The 24321-nt window shown below is 36.1% G+C and overlaps 1 protein-coding gene across 2 annotated transcripts in view; it reads right to left on the bottom strand.

The window, feature by feature from the left end:
* The window catches only part of PREP (prolyl endopeptidase), a 292033-nt gene that overhangs the window by 67323 nt on the left and 200389 nt on the right, over window positions 1-24321 (bottom strand). For both annotated transcript variants that reach the window (XM_069077132.1, XM_069077131.1), the window contains one exon: window positions 1503-1694. In XM_069077132.1, the coding sequence (XP_068933233.1) occupies window positions 1503-1694 (192 nt within the window). The remainder of the gene's footprint in view (window positions 1-1502; window positions 1695-24321) is intronic.

Genomic DNA, 24321 nt, shown 5'->3' with positions numbered 1-24321 from the left:
AAAAAAAAAAAATCTGTTACCTCATGTATATGGCAGTACTCAGTCATGATGTATAGTTATAAATACCTTTACATCCTATCTCATTTCATGCTCAATGCCACCCTCTTAAGTAAGAGAGTCATTCAGATGCTAAGGAACGAGAAAGCTAATCCAGGGTGGTAGGAATAGAGAAGGAAGGAAAGATATAAGAAAGGACAGTATCAGCCAGAGAACTCACAGCATCTGCGGGCGAGTGGATCTAAAGGGCAAAGTGAGTCCAAGATGAGAACAAAATGTCTCATTTAGTTAATAATGCAATTGCTGACAAAGCCAGAGAAGTTGAGAAGCTAGTTTGGGGATAAGGAAAATGATAAAGAACTCAACATCAACCTGAAGACATCTTGGAGGAAGATGGAAGTAAGATATTGTTATCACATACAGAAAAACAAAAAACAAAATTAGTGACTTCTGTATTTTGAATTTTTAAAAGGAATCTCATAATTTTCAGAATAATGTTTAAGAAACATAAAATGGCACTTAATTTCACTTTTAGAAATTACTGATATAGAACAATTATTATATCAAAAAATTAAACAAATTTCAATGTGAAGAGAATTTTCCATAGTCTCCTCTAAAATTTAGGATAACTTAACCTCTTTCTCATGACCTAAAATATAAATATACATCCAAGGTCCTTTTTTTTTTCCTTTTTTTTTTGGCTTTTTGGAAGGCAGCTGGAGTTAAATGACTTGCCCAAGGTCACACGGCTAATGTGTCAAGTGTCTGAGGCTGGATTTGAACTCATGTCCTCCTGACTCCAGGGCTAGTACTCTATTAGCTGTGCCATCTAGCCACCCCCCATCCAAGTTCTTTAACAATAAATAATGTAAAAAATATCTTGAAGTTTAATCTAAGATTTCAAAATGTTGAAAGTTTAGGTTCCCTGAAACTAAAATGTTTTAAAATACATTAGTGATTACAATTTGCCAACGAATACCTACCTAATTAGAGAAAAGGCAATAATCTTTTGAAATTCATATATTTTAGCTTTTATGGCATGTTACATTATCATGTCATCTTTTTAACAAATGAAATCACATTTGATTTACTACTTTTCCAAAAATATAACTGCTTTTTGCTTTAATTTCATGTTTTTAAAATCAATATGGTACAGATGTAAGCTGATCTCAACAACACTATAAAATTCAGGGATTAGAGATCCCAATTTTATCAAGTTCTATTATTTTTATTTATTCACTGTTTATTTATACCCTCAGAAATAAAAATGAGTGTGGGCACATTTTCCTCTCCCTAAAATCATGTGCAGTTAATTTTACAATTTCTTCTTCTCTCTCTCTCCAGTTTTGTCCTCCAATCCACCCCCCCCCCCTTCCCAATTGCTGTTTAGAAGTTGAAAAAAAAATTTAGCTTTTCAATATTTTAGATAGGTCAGTGAAGGTAATAAATGCTGTTGTGATTTCAACAAAAATAAAAGATATTGTTTGAGAAGTGAATGTTCTTACCAAGAACATCCTTTTCATGCTCAGGAATAAGCACTTTCCACTTGGATTCATCTGGATCCTTGAAGTCGATATTGATAAGCCGATAGTTAGGAGAATGAAGATTTGTCCTGAAGGTGAAAACTGTCCCCTCATTTGTCACATAATCATATTCTCCATCAAAATTGTCTATCAATTTCACCCAATTCAAAATTCCTAGTAAGAAAAAAAGATAAATGGGTTAGTTTTGTTGAACTCCACACACCCACATCCTATACTTTTCCACCTTATTCTTTATTAAAAGGAATGGCTCATTGGGAAGGATATATTTGGAAATCAAGGTGACAAAGACAAAAGATAGCTTTTTTTTTTTTTACCCTAAAAGAAAAGACACATTAGTCCTGTCAATTCTTCAATATTAAAGTATGACAATATGGGGGAGAGGGTGGCAACAAGGGAGTTATCACTTTAAAAACTACAATATAAGGTGAACATTTGGAAAAATTGCACAGCAATAGTTATAAAGTAGTTGGGGATACATTGTGTGTATTCTTTAAAGGAGTTTAAAGAAAAGTTACAGAACTATTATTCTAGAATGTAAAGGTGTGGTCCTTTAGAGAAACTAGAGATGGGGTCAGGTGGCAATGACTGACCTATCCTCAAGAACATTATAGATATGGTCATGACTGAAGACTTAAAATACATTCACTATAATCCCTCTAAGGCTTCAGAGACAGGCTGACATGTACCTCTGACGCACAGAGGCTGTGTGCCCCAAGAAACAACTGTAGGGCTATCCTTGACTTCCAATGGTAGCTGAGGTGTTCCTTCAAAGAAATTATAGGTTCAATCCCAAACATATTTAAAATGAGCATATTTCAGCTATTAAATTTTCTCTAATAAAGGTCTAACATCCAAGCTAGATAAAGAACTAGCACAAGTATATAAGAACAAGAATCATTCCATAATAGATAAGATGCCTCCCAAACTTGGCCATCATGCCTAAGTTTCCCTTTAACCCTGTAATTCTCTCAGCACTTGGGGCCTTCTTGACCTTGGACCATCTGCCTCTCCCACTGGTGAATTACTCAGGGGTTGGTGTATGCTGGTAAAAGTTTAAGAAACAGCTCTCTAGAAGGAAAATGCACACAGGTCACACTTTAAAGTTGAATTTGAATTATTAACATTTTCTTTATCATTTCCTTAAATCTAGACAACCAACAAAATAATAAATCGAGCTCTGATTTGTAGTATATGCCAGTTTCTGAGGTATAAATACTTGCAATGAAAATTTAAACAGCAGCTCACAAGCCTGTAAAAGCTAGCTCCAGCATGACCATACAGGAGTCTCTACTTTGGAGATGGGTCCAGGCCACCTATGCTTCTGAATAATGGTACTTCATTACCAAGTCCCCATGTAGTTACTTTCCCTGCTCCACATTCATATTTTAGTTCCTTGGAAAGGACTGTTTTTTGTTTTACCATTTGTGTCTCTCAGTGCCTAAAACATAGTAAGCATTAACAAATGCTTGTATAAATTTATAGTTTATAAACTTATAAGCAGTATATATATATATATATATATAAAAAAATATATATATATATATATATATTTCCTTTCTGGAGGGGGAAAGGCAGGGCAATTGGGGTTATGTGACTTGCCCAAGGTCACATGGCTAATTTTGTCTTAGTGTCTGAGGCTGGATTTCAACTCAGGTCCTCCTGACTCCAGGGCTGGTGCTCTATTCACTGCGCCACCTAGCCACCCCAAGCAGTATAAATTTAAAAGAAAAATTCAATATAAATTTATGCAAAAAAGAAAAATTCCCCAAATGATAAATGATATAAGGATCAGGCACTTCTTAATGGAAGACCATCCATGTAATCTATTGCCAAATGAAAATGTTTTAAATTACTATTAAGAGAAATGCAAATTAATGGAATTCTGAGTTTCTACCTCAAAAATATAAGAATGGCAAAGATGACACAAAAAGGAAAATAAATGTTAGAGGGGCTCTGGGAAAATAAACACACTGATAGATCTGTTAGTGTGCAAAACTGGAAAGCAATTTGTATTATATACAGTAAGTACTGTATTTGCAGATAGTTACTAAACTGGCTTTTTGACCCAGCCATACCACTGCTTAGTAGGAAAAGGTCCTTTATGTACAAAAATATTTATAACAGTTCCTTTTGGGGTAACAAGAAAAACTAGAAACTAAGAGATTATCCAATAAATTGTGGCATATGAAGGTGATGATAAGAAAACTGATTATTTTCTTCTTATGTTAGTAATCAATTTTATATAAGGGACCCAGTAATCCTTTCTTTTTTGCTCTGATATTCAAAGTTGGTCTTTCAAGGACAATTCTGACCTTGCTCAAAGAATTTACCCTGCCCAGACCATCTTATCTAGGCAAAATTCCTACTGCATCCACTGTCCAACTCAGGACTGGGCAGAGATGGACTCCTTTGTATATACTGCTGGAGGTAGAATGCTGGGAGTGACCAGTTATTCTTTAGAATGAGTCTACCTCTTAATATTCATTCTCTCATTAATTAACCAATCAGAAATGCTTTTCACCCATCATGGACAACTCCCTTCCTAAAGATATTCAAATATTTAAGTGGTCTCCATGCAGTCTTTGATTTATTAGAGAACCACTGGTCTCAATTTACTGATTATATAGTAGCCTAATTAATAAATTTATATTTAATTACCCAGAAACTATGTCTCTTGAACTCTTCATTTGTCTCAATGATGTACTATTGTGTTGTAAGAAATAATGAAATAGATGACTTACATAAACTAATACAGATGGAAGTAAGAAGAATAAGAATGATTTATCCTATATTATAAAAATAAACAATTCTAAAGACTTTAATATACTGATGAAGAATGAAATGAGCAAAATCAGGAGGACAATATATACAAAAGCAACCCTGTAAAAAATAAACAACTTTGAAATGTGTAAGAACTATGATCAATATAAATGACCATTCGTGATTCCAGAGGACTGATTGTGAAATATGCTATCTCTTTGTGAAATATGCTATCTCTTACAAAAAGGTGACAGATTTAGGGTACAAAATAAGGCATATGTATTTCTGCATACAGCCACTGATGAAATTTGTTTTCCTTAAGTACACTGATTTGTTACAAGAAATTTGTTTTTCTCTCTTTTTTTTTTAATGGAGTAGGAAGTCTGGGGGAGAGAAAATAGATTTCTATTAAATAGACAGGGAAAGTACTACAGCATGACATAGTGTTTTCACTTTCAGATTAAGTCATTGTATTATTCATTTTACTTTGTTACAAGAGACCTCTTGTAGTAGGAGTAATCTGTAAATGTTTGTAACATAAAAACAAAACACACTGATAAAATTTAAATAACTGCATGTTGTTTGCTTGGTTGCTAGATAAGCAAAAGTAGTGAATACAGAGTTCCCAAATGAAGAAATTCAAACTGTTAACCACATAAAAATGCTCAAGATCATTGATAATTACAAAAACTGAAACAACTTTAAAGCCTGACCTCACATCTATCAGACTGGCAAAGATGAAAGAAGAGGAAAACAGCAATTGTTGGAGAGGATATAGAAGAACAGGCACACTACTGGGGTGCTAGTAGGGCTGCAAACCAATTGAGCTATTCTGGAAAACAATTTTAAATGACAGCAGTAATACTATAAATACACATCCTAAGGAAATCAAGGACAGAGATAAAGGACTGATATGTACAAGAACAGACATATAAAAGAATAATATAAATATAATTCTATATAAATACAGTTCTGTTAAAGAACATAGCTAAAATTTTTGTGGTAGCAAAGGCCTGGAGACAAAATAGGTATATCCATCAACGAGAAAATGGCTGAACAAAATGTGATATATGAATGTCATGAAAATCACTGTATTATAAGCAGTGACAAATTAGATTCAGAGGAATCATGGGAAATTTGTAAGATCAGATGCAGAGTGGAATGAGTAGAACCAAGAGAACAATTTATTCAATGACAACAATGGTAATAAAAAGGAAAAGAACTTTGAAAGATTTCAGAACTCTGATTAAAGCAGTAAACAACAGTGACTTTAAAAGACTGATAAGCAAACTTCCCATCTACTTTCTGATAGAGAGATATTGGTCTAGAGATGTAGAATATGATATGGCCAGTGTCATATTCTTAGACATGGCAATGTGGTGTTGTGTTTTACTTGATTGTACGCATTTGTTACACAGCAAAAGTTGGAGCAGGGGTAATAAATTTGTTTTTTAATGTAGAAAAGAAAACAAACAAGTGTAGAAGAACAACAACAAAAAATCACATGGCAAGAGAGGCTATGAGGGACAACTGAAATGCACCCCAAGTATTCCAGTGATGTTCTTAGGATACTGGGAAAGCTGAAGGTAGGTCCCCAGCAAATCAGGTGGGCTCTCTATAGCAAACTTATGGAAGGCCATGGGCCAGAATGCCATAGGATAAGCAGACATGGACCACATCAATGAAATCACAGATCTACTGGAACACTCTTGGAGTATGTACCCAAGAAATCTTCTTTATCACAAGCATCAAAGGATTGGAATTACCAAAAAGAAGGGGTAGGATGCTAGGAATGCAAGTGTTTAACTCCAGAAATAAAACTGGTTACTACTTTAAATACCATAATAAAAAAATTGCTGTATTAATTTCAGACAGTTAATTTAAAATTCCTGAAGTTAATGAAGTACTTTCTTATTTATTTCTTCATTTATTTAAAGAGGTTTTTTTTTTTTAAAGCAATCGGGGTTAAGTAACTTGCTCAAGGTTATACAGCCAGTTATTTCTGGGTGTGGTGCTGAGTATCTGAGCCCGGATTTGATCCAGGTCATCCTGACACTGGAGCCAGTGCTCTTACTCGCTGTGCTACCTGGCCACCCCTAAAGAGTTATTTTAAAGTTAAGTTGTAGCAGATATTGTGTTTTTTTTCTTTTTAAATAGGGAAACTAAAAAACAAAGGGATAATTTATAACACAGATATATTTTTAAATCCATCACTTTTTAAAGTTATTTTCAAACCTGAGATTTCAAAAAAACAATTTTCCTCCTTCCCAAAATACCATGTTTTAACTCCTGAAATCTTTGGGGAATTTTCTTAAGTTCCACATATGCAAATGAATTTCTATGACCTACATCCTAATGTGCAGTAGACTATATATTCTGTTTGGTCATCAGCACAATCCTCTAACAGAATAAACTTTATAGAGCTTGTCTATTCATAATCATCATTTTAAAATACACAAACACTTAAAAAATGACACATGCAGAAATCTTTCAGTTCAAAACAATATACATTTAACACCAGACAGTTTTGCTTTCAGAAAATTGACTTTTTGTCAGCATTTTACTACAGGAAATAATAATTTACACACGGGGGAAAGGTGACTGTAAATACAAAACAGAGGCGGGAAAGAAAGTTTTCCAGCATTCCAATATGTTATTGCAACTTTTAAAATCAAAGAACATTCAGCAAATATAAAAACTGTAACTTAGGCTTCTTTGGTTAATGAAGATACTATGGAAAGACTATGGCATGAATTTCTGGGTCATTTTTGCGTAAGAGTAATTATTAAACAACAACAACCACAACTTGATCAAATAATTTAATTTCAGCAATGGAACAAGTTTTATTTACAATGCCACTTCTAAAACTTTGCAATATGGAATTTCTATCAACGCATACACATTTATACTATATAATGACACTTGACATGCCAAGTAGCAATCTTCTGGTTCTTTCTTCAGTTTAATTGCACAAGAATGATGTGGCTTAAAAATACGGTATTCTGCAGGAAGCATAACTATTTAGAAACTTTAGGAAAAGTAACTCCTCTTGAGGATAAATGTCAGTAATAATACTAATAATAGCTAACATTTACATATCACTTTAAGATTTGCAAAAGTGCTTTTTATCTATTACCACATTTGATCCTTTGATTACAACAATACTATGATGTAAATATTATTATTATCTACATTTTACAGATGAAGGTTTTGAGGCACAATGAAATAAGAGATCTACCCAGGGTCACACAGCTATTAAGTTTCTCAAACAGAATTTGAATTCAAGTCTTGCTAACTTGAGTTCTGGACTTTGGTCCAGAGCTCTATCCACTGCAATGCCTAGCTGCCTATATTATTCTAATATTTGAAATCAAAAGCAAGCAACTGATCACATGTTGAGATAACTAAAGAATGCATACTAAAAAAAAAATCTTTACTACACAAGAAAAACAAAACAATACAAAATGCTACTTCACCCAAACAAAATGATAATTAAAAAAAATTCTATGATAGAAAAATCCAAACCACCTCAATCCATAGTTCTTAAAATATTCATGGTTAAGTGCTGAAAGGTTATATTAGAAGAGGGCTATAGATATTGCAATATTTAAAAAAAATAATAAGCAAAATTCTGACCCTAAATTAAGTATATTTTTCAATGCTCTGCTCCTACTCCACTCCACAAAAGGCTAGTCAGCTAGCTAAAATAACTGTTTATTTCCATGATGGTGGTTTTGTAGTGCCGAAAAGAGCGAGACAAGAGATCCCCAAGAGTAAAATTTGGAAGTGGACTTTATTTTTCTGTGGGACTGCCAGGGTCAAGCCCAGATCAAACAGGGAGTCTGTATGGTCAATATGTCGGCTTTGAAAGGGATACCACGCAAGCAGAAACTTGCAGAGGCCAAGAACAGTGATTGGTCAGAAATTCCCGCTGGCGCCAAGTCTCCCTGATCTGGAAGCCCGCCCACCTCTATGGGAGGTTAGATGACTGGGTAAAAGCAGAGATCAGTGGGGAAAGGGGCAGGGAAGAATTGGGGTCATGCACGACAGGGAATTTACCCTAGGCTAAAATTCCTACTCATAGATCCATTGGGGGCAGGGTCACGCACAGCAGTTTAGCTATAAAAAATGTGAAATTGACAGAATCTGGACATCTTTACACCAAGATAACAATGTGGGTTGCCATTAGGCAGTGCCAAATCTATAGAAATAAGCAGAAAGAAGCATTTGCTTATAAAGGAAATTGTGAAATACAGTTTTCTAGACCCTGACATTTGCAGAGTAGTACAGTAAAATGTCAGTCTCTTTAAGTGGTCTTTTGACAAAAAGAACATTTGCTGACTTGAAACCTTTTCTTTTTCTTTTAAATTTTCTAATGCAACCTCCACATGTGTCCTGCATGAAAAGGAACACTTCACTTGCACTCCTCAGGTGCATTTGTCCTCCTAAGAAGGGGTGTTTATTAGTGACAAAGAAGGGTGGAAAGAGAAATAACTTAACTTCAGCATCTTCCAAGTTTAAATTGCAAAGAAGATTTTATTTTCATTTTTGTAGTTGTACTTTAATTCTAAGTACTCAACATGGCCTAGTGAACTGTACAAAAAGGCACTGGTTCTTGTTCTACAAGAGCTCATTTTCCGTACAACGGATTAAAAATCATCCTAAGAAGAAAATCAAGATTTAATCAAACAGTAATAAATCATACATACAAAAGAGGTACCATAATTAAATAAATCACTTACAAAAAATAATAATGCAATGTGCGGTTTGTGGTTACTGTCTTTGGTCACAGTTTACCCTCAACCCTGGCCTAACACCTCATAAATGCATACTAAAGATTGATCAGCAGGAATCTATCACTATTACTAGAGAAATAACAAACTATACAGGAAAATTGCTAACGGTATCCTTTAAGAAAATTCAAGTTCCAAGTTTGCAGTCACTGAAGTTACTTTGTCCTTTGTTGTTCAGCTCTGTCCAATTCTTCATGACCCTCATGGACCATATTGTCCACAGGGTTTTCCTGGCAAAGATACCGAAATGGTTTGCCATATCTATCTCCAGTGGATTAAGGAAAACAGGGTTAAGTGACTTGCCTGGGGTTGCACAGCTAGCAAGTGTGTGAGGCTGAATTTGGATTCAGGTCTGTCTGATTTCAGGCCCAGCATTCTATCCATGGAACCATCTAGCTGCCTCCTTAACGTTTATTAAAAACTTTTTTTGGCCACAGCAACCCAGGATGGGGACAAATTTTCTTCAGGAAACCATAAAAAAAGGTACTGAGGGACCACTCCCAATAAAACAAATAAAGAAGAGGGTCCCCTCAGATGTCCAAGGGCAGTGAGGAATCTACCTACCTATCTATAAGTTGAGACCAACACTGAGCAGAGGAGATGGGACTGAATTGCATCTGAGAAACCATGCAACACCCAATGATGCCAACCAATTCAATGCTGCAAAAGCTCACGTCAGAAAGACCTTTTAGATCTATGTTAAAGATAGGAAAACTGAGGCACAAGGAAGTTAATCAGTAACTCAGTGCCTTTTCCTCTAGATCCCCACAGGCTCCCTTTCAGTTTCTCATCTTCACTAGAAAACCTGGGATATGCCTTCAGGTTAATTCAGAATCTCATGAATTCTTTCCTTTATTCGCATTCAAAAGGATATTTACAGTTTCCTTTAAAAAAAAATCTGGCTTATATCTGAGTTTCTTTGATAACTGCTATAAAGTTAGCAACAATAATTATGCATTCTTATACTAAGGGCAGCAGGATGCAATGGATAAAAAGATGGTCAGAAAGATATGGGTACAGATCCAACCACTAACTGTAAGACTCTGGGCAAGCCACTTAACTCCTCAGCATCCCAAACAATCCTCTAAAACTGGAAATTGTAAAACAACTGCTGACCTGCATTGTGTAGGGAGTTTTACTATTACACAAAACAAATCCTTTTAGAGTTTTAAAAGAACTTAAAAATCATCCAAATAGCTATCTTCTCAATTTTTCCAGCAGAGATTCTTTAAAATGCAGTGTCAATTATGAATATATAAAGATGTTATCAATTATTATTATTTTATAGTGCAAATTAATTTAACTTCCAAGTAAATTTAATTAAATTCTTTACGTGTTAGGGAGAATTGGGTCATACATGAGCATTTCTCATTTGCCATATCTCCAAAGTTTTGCAACTAATAGTTAACTATTAGCAACTCTAAGATTATCTTTTATTTGCATAGCATATATCCTGTATGGTAGTTATTGCATGCTGTCTTCCCTATTAGAATGTGAACACTCCATGAGGGTAGGAACCATGTTTTTGCCTTTCTTTGTACCCCTAGCATTTAGCATGCAAGGTACATAGTAAGAGCTTAAAAAATTTTGTTAACTGACTCTCGAGGCTGATCCTCAGATATATGACACTCAATTTTAACTTTATCATAGAAAAGCTCTAAAAACAAATGTTATACATGTATCCTAATTCTTCCCATGTAATTTAGTTACATGTTCAAAAATGAAATTTTTATGACTACAAAAGCATGGGGGGGCAGAGTCAAGATGGCAGAGTAGAAGTAGGACCTCCCTGCTGCTCAGCTTTCACCTTCCCCACTCCATGTAAAAAGGGAACTATAAACAAACTTTGGAGCTGCAGAACCCACAAAATGAGACAGAGAAGCTAACCTCCCACTGAGGACAGGCTGGCAGGAATTGGCCAGCCCAGTGCTCTGGGAGCCGAGCCCAGGGCGGGCCTGACCAGCCACTGGCCAGAGGGACTCCAGATCAGCAGCACCTGTGGCCGTTTCCAAATTTATCAACACATAGATGCAAAGGGAAAACTGGGAGGTCAGTGCAGTCTGGATTTTGGGACCCGGTAAGTGGGAGTGCCTGGCTTTTGCCCCTGGGGCGAGAAGCCGCTGAGACCCCAGCACAGCCACCCAGCGCCACGTGGCAGCGTCAGCTCCTGGCCTGCAGAGGGACCAAGCACCAGTCTGAGAGGTAATCACTCTTGCTTTAACCTGCTTGGATCTAGATTGCAGTCTAGGGTGGAGGTCCTGGGGTGTGTGTCCAGCTGGCCAGAGCATGTAGAGACCTCAGAGAGGGCATCCATCTAATACCTTCAGCAGCTGAGAAAACCCGTGTTTGGGACAAAAGCTCCCCTGTCTGGTGGCAGAGTCCTACTGTGGCAGAAAGCCCAGGGGTCAAGTGACTGGGGGCAACATGACCAGGCAAAGGAAACAAAGCAGACAGAAGATTCCAACATTAGACTCCTATTTTGGGGACAAAAAAGAGCAAAGCATGGAACAGGAGGAAAACAGTGAAGTCAGAACTCCTGCACCAAAAGCTTCAAAGGAAAATATGAGCTGGTTACAGGCCATAGAGGACCTTAAGAAGCAGATAAGAGAAGTGGAGGAAAAATTGGGAAGAGAAATGAGAATGATGCAAGAAAATTACAAAATGAGAGTCAACAGCCTGACTGAGGAAAATACCACCTTAAAAAATAGACTAACTCAATTGGCAAAAGAGGCTCAAAAAGGCAATGAGGAGGAAAATGCCTTAAAAAGCTGAATTTGCCAGATGGAAAAAGAATCTCAAAAGCTCACTAAGAAGAATCATTGCTTCAGAATTAGATTGGAGCAAATGGAAGCTAATGACTTTATGAGAAATCAAGATGCTGTTAAATAGATCCAAACAAATGAAAGAATAGAAGGCAATGTGAAATATCTCATGGGAAAAACCACTGACCTGGAAAATAGATTCAGGAGAGATAACTTAAAAATTATTGGACTACCTGAAAGCTATGATCAAGGTAAGAACCTAGAAATCATCCTCCAGGAAGTTCTCAAAGAAAACTGCCCTGATGTTTTAGTACCAGAGGGCAAAATAGAGGTTGAAAGAATCCACCGATCACCTCCCGAAAAAGATCCCCAAAAAGAAAACTCCTAGGAATATTATAGCCAGGTTCTGGAATTCCCAGATTAAGGAGAGAATATTACAAGCAGCCAGGAAGAAACAGTTTAAATATTGTGGAAACACAATCAGGATAGCCCAGGATCTGGCAGCTTCTACACTGAGGGATCGAAGGGCTTGGAATATGAAATTCCGGAGGTCAAAGGAGCTGGGATTAAAACCAAGAGTCACCTACCCAGCAAAACTGAGTATCATGTTTCAGGGGAAAATATGGTCATTCAGTAGAATAGAAGACTTTCAAGCATTCTTGATGAAAAAACCAGAACTGAATAGAAAATTTGACATTCAGACACAAGAAGCAAGAGAAGCCTGAGAAGGTAAACAGGGAAAAGAAATAATAAGGAACTTATCAAAGTTGAACTATTAACATTCCTACATGGAAAAACAAAAATTGTAACTGATGAAACTTTTCTCAGTATGAAAATAGTTGAAGGGAATAGAAATATATATATGTCTATATATGAGGGTATATGGCCATATGAAAACATATGTGAATGTGTGTATATATGTTTACAGGTATACATAGATAGAGGGCACAGGACCAATTTAACAGAAAGGGATGATACTTAAAAGGTGGAATTAAGAGGTGAGAGAGGAATATAATGAGAGGAACTGGGGAGAGACAGAATGGGGTAAACTATCTCATATAGAAGAGGCAAGGGAAAATGGTTACAATGGAGGGGAAGAATAGGAAGGCAAAAGGGAACGGGCCAACCTTATTCCCATTGAATTTGGCTTGAGGAGGGAATGAAATAAACACTAAATAGGGTATCTCACCCTACAGGAGAGTAGGGGAGAAGGGGATGAGACAGGGGATGATGGAAGGGAGGGCAGGCTGGGAGGGAGGGAAGTTGGAAGCACCCCCTTTTGAAAAGGGATCAAAATAGAGAACAGAACAAGTGGGAGGTGGGATAGGAGGGAGGGAAATATAGTCAGTCTTTTACAATATATCTACTATGTTATTGTTTTGCATTAGCCACACATGTACAACCTTTACTAAACTGCTTATCTTCCCAGTAAGGGTAGGTGACAAGGAAGGAAGGGAATGAATCTGCAATTCAAAGTTTTAAAATCAAATACTCAAATACATATGTGTATATATATATATATACATACACACACTATTATTAATACTATTTTACACATAATTGGGAAATAAGATATACAGGCACTGGGGCATAGAGATCCACGGGAAAAGTTGAAAGGGGTAGGGGAGAAAATATGGGAGAGAGCAGACTGGAGGAGGGGATATCCTGTGAGACTGCTATTTTGGGGCGGTGGGTAGGGGAAAAACAGGGAGAAAATTTGTAACTCACAATCTGACGGAAATGAATGATGTAAATCAGAAGTTAATAAAGCATTTGGAAAAAAAGCATAGGAAGACTTATATGAACTGATGCAAAGTGCAGTTAAGAAGAATCAGGAAAACAACTCACACAACAACCACAGCAATGGAACTGGAAAACCGCAATAACAACAAAAACAACAGAAACTGAATGCTATGATCAACTGTGGGCCCAAAGAAGATATATGAAGATATACTTCCCCTCCATCCTTGCAAAGGAGAGAGAACGTGGCTGTATGTCAGACTTGGCTGATGGCTTTTTTAGTTTTGCTCAGTTGTTCTCCCCTCTACTCCCTTTTATTCTTTCTTATTAGGGATGGCTCTTTTGGAAGAGATAGAAAGGATATATGGGGAAATGTAGGTGATATAAAAACAAAAGAACTATTAAAAATTTAAAATTAAATACAATATATGCATATCATAAAGTATTGTATTCATCATTTTATGAAACAGAAGAATGCATAGAACTGAAAAAAGCAAGGTAAATCATTATCCAAAAGGGCACAAAATGAATTAATTTTAGCTAATCCAACAGGCAGAAACACTAAAAATCATTGAAACCAAGACACAGCTGCTCCTCTATAGCTGAACTAATAAGATGACATATTTGTCTGGTGTCTTTAATGATACCCTTATTTCTTCACTGAGGATTTTAGAGAACAGAATCAAGAATCAGAAACATAAAGCTCACACAGAAAAACAGAGAACAGGAAAAATGCAATTTGTGACAAAGTCTAATAAAATTCTAGGTGTCAAATAAAGGACAAAGTTGATTTTAATTGACTTGCAGTGCAAAAGAACAAAAAAATGTTCTTAATTCAAAATTACTGTCATGAATTAGTGAGTAGACTAGATGTTAAATCTTGAAGTGAGATTATGTGGAAATCATGCTTTACAAGTGAAATTCTGAAAAGCTTTTCTTTTTGGGGTGGCCAGGTGGCGCAGTGAGTAAGAGCGCCGGCCCTGGCGTTGGGAGACCCAGGATCAGTTCCGGCCTCAGATACTTGGCACCCTCACAAAATAACTGGCCATGTAACCTTGAGCAAGTTACTTAACCCCAATTGCTTAAAAAAAAAAAAAGTTTTTCTTTTTTAATTTTGAAGATTATTTAAAAAATGAAAATACTTTCATTTCCTCAAGTAAACTGAAATGTCAGCTATAAAATGAGTGGTTTTCTTAAATAAGTCTGGTAAAATATGAGGCTAAATCAGTCCTCTGACAAGATTTGTATGTCCTCTGTATGGAGAGGAAAATGGGTACAAGAGGATTGTGTGGAAGAAAAGGAAACTGTAGGAGAGAAGAATGAGAGGAGGAACTGCTGCCTCTGTTAGAAGACTGTGCAACAGCCAGGTAAGAAAACTGAAATGGTAAGAAAGGTATAAGCTCTTTGAGTTTCAAGAGTAGGGAGTAGGGGATGGGGAAGGCACCCATCATTTCAATAGGGCAATTGAAAATATAAAAGGGAAAGAATGCACAAAGTAGATTCATATCATCCAGCCTCAACTGGGCCTCCTTGGTTGAAAGTCAATTCTTTACTCATCATCTCATCTACAACATGCTCCACTGAAGCCTTTCTAAAACTTTTTTCTCCTCAAAGGCCCAACTATACCCTCAGCCACCTTAATCTGTAAAATGACAGGTCCAGACTAAATAATCTTCAAGGTCTCTTCCCAGCTCTAAATCCTAAGACTAGCTTTAAAAAATTGCTAAGAATTAAATGGTGAAAAGGTGGGATAAGGTAGCCAGTGTGGTACAGGAGGAAAAAGTGTTAAGAGCTGGAGTTGGAGGGCCTGGGTTCAGATCCCAGCTTTGCCAGTTGCTAGGCCTTTAACCTCTCTGACTCAGTTCTACCATCTGCAAAATGAGGGGCTATGCCAGATGACCATTTTACAGGAATAAAGAATAATCCAATTCACAGTATACAGTACGTGAAAGGGAATAATATATGCAATTATCCGTTCCACATCACAATCCGGAAAATTCACACAAAAATTTTTGGCCCTCCTGTTATACCAGAGAAGAAGTCTGAATTATTATGGTATTAAAACATAAAATACATTGATATTATACAATACTATACATATATTTTATGCATTTCTGAATTTCTAAACTTTTCTATTATCTGCTGGCCTTCATATGTCTTCTGAGGCTTCCACAAAACTCAAAATATTCTCATTTTATTTCTTATGTCTACTTGCAATATATCAAAACCATGATGGGGAAAGTTGTCCGTGGAAGGGATAACTGCATAAAACTGGAAAGGCAGGATAGCAATGGACTATATAGAGCCCTCAATTCTGAAAAAGAATTGAACTTTTATCAATTAGGCAAAAAGGAGTCACAGAAGATTTCTGAATGGAGGTGTGCCTGACTAGAGTTCTTCAAGCAATGGAGGGATCGCTACTTGTTGAGGATGCTGTAAAGCGAATCCTTAGGCACAGGTCAAAAGAAATGGCCTCTGAGGCCTCTTCAAAATCCAAGATACAACTTTCGTGAATCTCAGTGATATGGTCAGGTCTATATCACTTGGACTTTTTCCTCTTTTCTATTCACACACCTTTTAAACAACAGTGCCTCACAGTGGAAAAGGCACTAGACTTGGGAGTCAGGAGGCCTCAATTCAAATCCAAGCTGAACTACTTCAATGGTGGTTTACTTTGGGAAAAATTACTTGATTTCTTAAAGCTTGTTTCTTCACCTGGAAAATGGGGATAATGAGCATTTTGGCCACATTCCCTCACAGGGCTATGGTTACAAATAAACAGCTTCTAAGTCTTAAAGCATTACATAACTAAGGGCTATTATTAGTTTTGGCCCTCATTAGCTCACATTCAGTCTAATATAATAGTTCCTCAATGATTCTAGTGGTTTTCCCCTTTCTCAGCTACTCTTTACATAGCTACCATAGCTTCCTAATGTACAAATATCATGAGGCTACATTACCTGGCTCAAAAACCTTTGATGAACATAAAGTACCAATTTCTTAGGCTGGCATTCTGGTCTCATCATAAACTACCTCCAACATACCTTTCTAGTCTTGTTTCACAGTACTTCTGTCTATGTACTTTCATCCAAACTGGACTGCTAATTGTTCTCTAATCTTGTCCAACTATGTACTTATACAGGTTAACCCCTATTCTTGGAACAGATTCCTTCCATGACTATCATTGTTAAAATTCTTTTCTTCCTTTTAAGGCCCATTTCAGGTGGTATATGTTCCAAGACGCCTTTCTTAATTCCTCCAAGTAGAAAAGGGATGCTCTTTCTCAGAGATGCCCTTTACCTCAATCTATCACCCCTCTTCAACCTTTCCTACGTACTTGTTACAATCTAATGTCTATTATTAGGGCACACATCTTAAACCCTGTTTAAGGGTTCTCCTTCAGAATTTTTTTTAAGCAATTGGGGATAAGTAACTTGCTCAAGGTTATACGGCCTGTTATTTCTAGGTGTGGTGCTAAGTATCTGAGCCCAGAATCGATCCCAGGTCTCCCAACTCTGGGGCTGGTGCTCTTACTCGCTGCGCCACCTGGCCACCCCTACCTTCAGAATTTTTTAACTGTGTATCCCAAGGGCCTAAGAGATATTGTAGAGATACAGGCTGTACTCAATAAGTGCTTAAAATGATTATGATGATGACTCAATCCTGTATATAGTGGTTTAAGATTAACAAGGTGCTTTCTTCATAAAAATTCTTTGTGGTAGGTAGTACAAGTTTTATTCCATTTTACAGGGGAAAAAATTGAGGCTTTGAGAATTTAAAATGAATTTACTCATGGTAACACAGTGGGTAAAAGTGTTTCACAACTGGACTTAATACCAGGTTTTCTGGCAATAAGACTCAATTTTCTTTCTGATACACCATGACACAACTCTAATACAGCTAATACCTTAATCTAGCATTCTTAATCAGTTTTCACCGAATTGAATTGTTTAGGGCGTAGATCCTTTCATAGCACTGATCAGAAGAGAAGGAAGATGGCAGTTTTCTTGAAATAGTTTGGATCTGGGGGAACATGCTCAATGTATAGCTAGGATACAAATCCTCTTTTGACTGTATCACAAGAGAACAATGTGGAAGCCCCAACCTCAAACTAAACAGATACAATTCTTGCCCTCAAAGGACACAGAACCTAAAAAAAACTACACTGACCTACGTAACTTGAAAGAGACAAGAAAAAAGGTACAAACCCAGAGATTACTATATAATTATATAACCAAACGTAGAATTTACCTATGCAAAAATTTTTGTTAGGTAAGTGGTCTATATTTATAAATGCTTTTATAAAATTCCTTACATTTTTCTGGAGTCTAGAGGAAAATGCAATAGATAGAAAATAAAACATGAAGAAAATGAGTGTTACTTTTCATAAATTATTAATGATAATTAACAATTACAGATACCACATAAATGGTTTATTTAAGGATTTCCCCTCCCCTCATTCTAAGTAACACAAAAGAATCCTCTTCAGGACCAGATTATTAATAATTCAACACCAAGCACTTATTTACTCCTTGTACAAAATAAGGACCTGTCTGCCCTTTGGAAGGGAGTCTCACAATTCTAACAAAGGTACTAAATACTCACTAGTAGTACATAATGAAACTATCTGTTCTTCACTATTGGTTTCACATTATAAAATAAAGGTGATTTATCAAGTATTTCTGAAAAAAAGAATTAATACGAAATTGTAATAAGTCACCAAAAATCAGAAAAGGTACAAATTTCAAGAATATACAGAAAAGCTTTGATCGCTGTATTCTGCATATCCACTGACTCCTATAACAATTTTATTTCCTTTCCCAATAAGGATGATTAAAAACAACAGCAACCTGTAGCTCATTGAGCAAATGAAATAAGGTGAAGTAGGCAAGTCTGAATAATGAGAAAGAGTCACTTTTTTTTTAGTTTATTTCCATCCCAGGGAGATTTTTAGGAAAAGTTTCAAGTAAATTCCTGATTCTACAATCATTTATCTGGGAAATCCAGCAGATCTTAACACTCTATTTAAGCCAAATGTATCTCAGTACATTCAAATATGAAAAACACAGTGTTTTCTTATATTAAGTAATTATTTCTCAATAATGACTATTATCTCATCACTTAGAGGAGGCTAAGTTGGAACAGTGCTGGACTTGGGAGTCAATAACACTTGAGTTCAAATCCTACTTAGCTCTGTTAAGTTGGGCAGGTCATTTAACCCTCTGTCAGCCTGTTTCCTCATCTGAAAAATGAGGAAAACAGTATCTACCTCAAATGATTGTTGAGAGGAACAAATGAGATAACATATGCAAAGTGCTTTGAAAATCTTAAAGCACTCTGTGTGTGTGTGCTACTCTATATCATTATCATTACAGTATTATTGCTTTTATTTAATTAAATCTCTATGTAAAATCACCAATGATAGTAAAACTATATATGTCCGGGTTAGGGATTTCAGCTTTTTGTTATCTGAAAACAAAGTACAGTCATTCAAGAATAGTAATTTTCTACCAAGCAATAACATAAGATTCTTAAGATGAGGAGTCTACAAGTAAAACACTTGCCATTGTTTTAAATTACATTCCATAGATGATGTTAAAGAATTAACTTTCTTATATTAAGTTCCTCCAAAATAGCAAGTGGCAGAATCAGAGTCTTAGTGTTGGAAGGCTCATTAGAAATAGTTGAGTCTAATTTCCTACATAATGTAGTAGACCCCTTTCAAAAGAACAAATGCCTTCAAAATGCTGCCTTACATGTCTGAAAAGTTCAGCCTTTGCCTAAAGACCTCCAGGTGAGGAAGAGTGCACTATATATCCCAATGCAGCTCATGTACAGGCTGTCCCAAAAGTCTTAGTGCATGCACGTTTCCACTTTGATCACTTCAGAAGTATAAATGCTACAGACTGACAAAAAAAATCTGAAAGATTAAATATTTAAAATATTGCTATCTTTCTTATTAAGATTCAACATAACTATCTTGTGCAATACATTGCTCTAGCTGATTTTCAAACTTTGTCAAAGCTTTAATTGGAGGCTGCTCAATGATTCAAAGGATTGCTTTTGTAGTAATATCATCCAAAGAACAAAACTGTGATGTATACATAACAGTTCTGATGTGATCCCACGAGAAAAAGTTTAATGGACACAGATCAGATGACAGAGGTAGCCAAGCAAGAAGACTTTCTCTACCAATTTGTCAATGGGAGTGTCTTCCAGAAAGTACTAGACACATAATACACGACATGGGGTCCCATTTTGTGAAAATTAAAAATAAAAACGTCTTAGTCAAAATTCAGTGCCTGGCACATAGCAGTCTCTATTAAAATGCTTATTCCTTCCCTTGCCTCTATCCCTCTTTGCAGCTTCCACTCCCTGCTCCTAGTTCTACCCTACGGAAAAAGACAAAATGTCAAAATTTCTTGCACATGACAGCTCTTCAAATAGTTTAAGATTATGTTTCTCCCAAATCTTTGCTTCTCCAGACATCTTTAGTTTCTCTACCTGATCTTTACAGAGCATGATCTTGAGCCTTTCACCATTCTGGTCACCTTCCTCTCAATGTTCTTCACATTACCAACATCATTCTTCAAGTGCAGCACCCAGAGCAGGATCTAAGGCAGAATGTAGCAGAACCATCGTCTCCCTAGTCCTATAAATTATACCTCTTTTAATGAAGCCTTTCTGTAAGTTGCAATATCATACTCTTGACTCATATTGAGCTTCTAGTTCACAAAAATCCCAAGATATCTTTTATATGACCTACTATCTAGCCACATCTCTTTGTGAAGCTGGTTTTCTGAACCCAAATGGAAGATACATTTATCCCTATTAAATTTTATCTTACTGCATATAACACAACTGTCTAGCATGTGTAAACTCAAGGATTCCGATTCTGCCCAGCTTTGAATCACCTGCACATATGACAAAGGCACCATTTATATCCCCATCCTAGCAACTGGAATAAAATGCTAACTAGGACAAAGCCAAGAACAGAGCTTGGAGCATTCTACTTGAGATGTTCTTTTAATCTGATGCCAAATCATTAATAATTTCATTTTGTCTTGCTGGGCAACAAATTTTAATCCACATAAGTGTACAAACTATATAAGACAGGAGTTCTTTGTCTGCGATCCATGAACATGATTTTTTTTAAAGTGAAACTATATTTCGATATAATTAGTTTCCTTAGTAATCCTAGGGATTTTATTTTACCAATTTGAAAACATGATTCTGAGAAGGCTTCCAAAGGCTTCACCAGATTGCCTAGAGTCCATGACACAAAAAAGGTTAAGATCTCTTGTTCTAGGAAAACTCCCTCTATATCACTTTCTGATCTACTCCTCTAGTACCCTAAATAAAAAGGAAATAAAGTTCATTTAAGCATGAACTGCTCTTGTAGGAGTCATGTTAGCCCTTAGCAAACGTCTAGAAAAGGAAAGGATCATATACAATCCTTTTCAAAATCTTTTCTAGAATATTTCCAAGAATTGAAGTCATATTCATTCTTCTACTCCACTCTTTTCTATTTTTTGAAAAAGGGGATAATTTCCCTTCTTCAGTTCTGCAGCCTTCCTGTCCCTTTTGTTCAGCATGGGAAGTGTTATCAGTGGATCAGTAATCATTTCTGCCAGTTCTTACAATGCCCTAGTTTGCAGTTCTCTTAGGCTGGTGACTTAAATTTATCTAGGTTAGTTAAATGTTGTTTTAATTTCTACTTGAATTTTAACTCAGTTATTTTGTTCTTCTTCTCTCTGATCCAAAGATGATTCTTCCTTCCAAAAAAAGTTAAGAGCTGGGAAATTCGGCATTCTCCTTGTTGCTCATCATTACTGGCCCATTTACTCCACCAAATCCCTTCTACCCTTCTCTTTTTCCCAGCATTACTTAAAAAACAAACAAACCAAAACCCCCACCTTACTACTGTCATGAGTATTCATGAACAATTTCAGCTCATTCTAAGTGTTAATATTTTTATACTCTTTATAGGAGCATGCCACACTTCTGAATTCATCCTTCATTAACTGCTCTTACAACTTTTTATAAGTCTAAAACAGATATGCACATGTTTATATGTATGTGTGTATGTATGTATATACACATACACACACTAATTGGCAAGTTCCCTATGTACCCACACTAATTTCTTTAGATAACTTTCAATTTTCCACATTATTTGTTATGTCTTCAGGTTTCCTTCCTGAAAACTGCCTGTCCCTTCTAGGCTGATTATTTCCTGCAGAAATTAGTCTATGGATCTCTACCTCTTCTTTTTCTGAACTCTCTCAAATCTGCTCTTCTAAAATCCAGGGTAGGTGTCCAGTCAACTATGCCTTGCTTTCATCACCTTTTAATTCCTAAGGAGTCAACACTTTCTAAGGTTTTCATCATTTCTACTTCAGTAGCCAATTCTTCTAGGTTGTCTAGGATTGGTTCCAAAAGAGCAGTTCCTTCTATTGCTTACTCCACCTTCTACAGGATAAAATTATCATTAAGACAAATTAAGTAATAGTTGCTCTGCTTCTGTCAGGAGAGCACAAGAGCAGATGTCTGGATGATGGAAACCAGGCCAGTGATCTGTTTCCCAAACTCATCAATTTGCTCTTTCTGTCCCAGGAATGTCTAAAGACCACCAGTATTGTCTATATTGACAATACAATGTATTCAGCTGAGTAGGATTTCCTCATATACCGTGCTATTCTAATCTCTCTCTTTCAACCTTCCTACCTCTACCCTTTTTGCCTATTCATCTCTTTTGGATAAGGTCTATCTGAGAACAATGTTTAGGTCACTGGTCCCATCTCACCAAACCTTAGTGAAACTCACTGGGTCAAATTTACTTCCTTGTCTTGAAACCCCTAGTTTATCTTGCTTGCTACCCTTATGCTGAACATTTCTGCATTAATATCTGAAGCCACGGATTTTTACTGCTAGTTGCCTTTTGGGATTTTGTCATCTGTGAATTTCTGGGTTTCTCTATTGTAATTTTTGTTTCTATACTATAACTACTTTTTATAGTACCTAACTTAGTAGATATACAAAGTTTCCCCTGTTCTTTTCTCTATCAATTTAAAGCCCTTTTAATTAGATATGCAAGAGTTAAGGCAAATAATATTTATCAGTCCTTGTTGGGACTCCATCCCCGGTCAAGAACTCATTTTCTACATGGGTTTTATATTAATTTCCAGAAATCCAAGACCATTCTCAGAAACCATCTTCTTATCCATATGTTCAGTTCCTGTATCTGCTTGTCTCTGTGAAGCTCTTTTCTTCAACTGGCCAGAATGAGATCTCCTATTCACCTAAAATTTCCAGTTTCTTACCCAAGACATCACAACCCTTAGCTATTTTTATTTTGACATCTGAGTAAGTGTTCATTCCTCAAGACATGGCCTTTGGCATCTTTTCCAACTTATTCATCAGTTTGCTGCACTGAGCCTTTCTCAGAAACATAGATGCCATCTGAAAATTTTGATAGCGTTGTTTTTGACTGTTGGATCAGCGCAGTTGAGTTTGACACAAGCTCAATTATAATTTCCTTCAAGAAGATTGTGTGTACGGTTGCAAGTTCTTTTCGATTTCCCCACTCGTCCACATGGAGTCATTTCTTCTTTCCAAGGAGACTGAACTCAACACTGATATGGTTGAAATCCCTAGGAAGGATTCCTCTGGGTCCCTTCACAATAACTGTCTGACCCTTAAGAGAGATGTCAACATCATCTAGGATGTTGACGGTCTGGTTGCTTAGAATGGTCTTCATTCTGGTAGCAAATGGGCCAAAAAGAACCTCAGCAATACTTTTTAGATGCCTCCTGGTAGTATCATTTGTGCCCATATCAATCACCAGAAGCAAAAAGTAGTCATCAGAACCCAGGCAGTCCAAACTCTTCATACTTCACAGAGAATGAAAGAAAAGCTGAGGGAAGGTTAAGTGATTTGTCCAAAGTTACACAGGCAGAAAAAGCACAGAAGACAGGATTTGAATCCAGGTCCTCAGACTCCAGAATCAGTGTTCTTTCCACTTTACAATGCAACCTCTCTAGCAGAATCATGGAAAAAAAAATGGATTTATATTGAAAAGTTTCTGCTAAGTTGAAATTGGAAAATTCGTTTTTATCTATTGTTTTTGTACTCTATAAGGTGACTATCTACACATAAAGAAACATGACTTGTTAAAAAGTTATGTTCACTGATTATTATGAACTATTTTGTATTTTGTGTATCTTTCAAGAAAAAAATTATCAAAAAAAATGTTCATCTAATTAGCTAAGTACTTGATCAAATCAATGGATTACTACCAAACTGTTACATGTGTGTGTATACACATATACACAATATTATTTATAATTCATCTAATCACACACACACACAATATTATTTATAACTTACAATTCATCTAATTCCCAGGATATAGACAAGAATTTCTCTATAACAATGAAATATATTCAATCACACTGCTCTCAGCAAATGAATTATTTTTAAAAACAAGTATTATTTTAATTCTATTAAAATATTTATTTTTTGTGAGTAAAAAGGGATTTGTACAAATAAGTAAAATTACTTTGTCTTATTTTTAATGCCTTATTATTTGTCTATGATTCATAAAGATATAATATAGTGAGATGGTATAAGTACTTACTTTATAAACTAATACATTATTGGAGGCAAATACTCATTTTTTTTGTGTGTTGTGTTTGAGAAGGGTGCATGATCAAAAGTGATAAG

The sequence above is a fragment of the Petaurus breviceps genome, unplaced genomic scaffold (genome assembly GCF_028583685.1).
Source record: "Petaurus breviceps papuanus isolate PSGF00001 unplaced genomic scaffold, PetGlider_PUasm1.0 90977, whole genome shotgun sequence".
NCBI classification, from domain to species: domain Eukaryota; kingdom Metazoa; phylum Chordata; class Mammalia; order Diprotodontia; family Petauridae; genus Petaurus; species Petaurus breviceps.
Note: the sequence above shows the minus strand (reverse complement) of the source record. Positions and strands in the feature narration are given on the sequence as shown.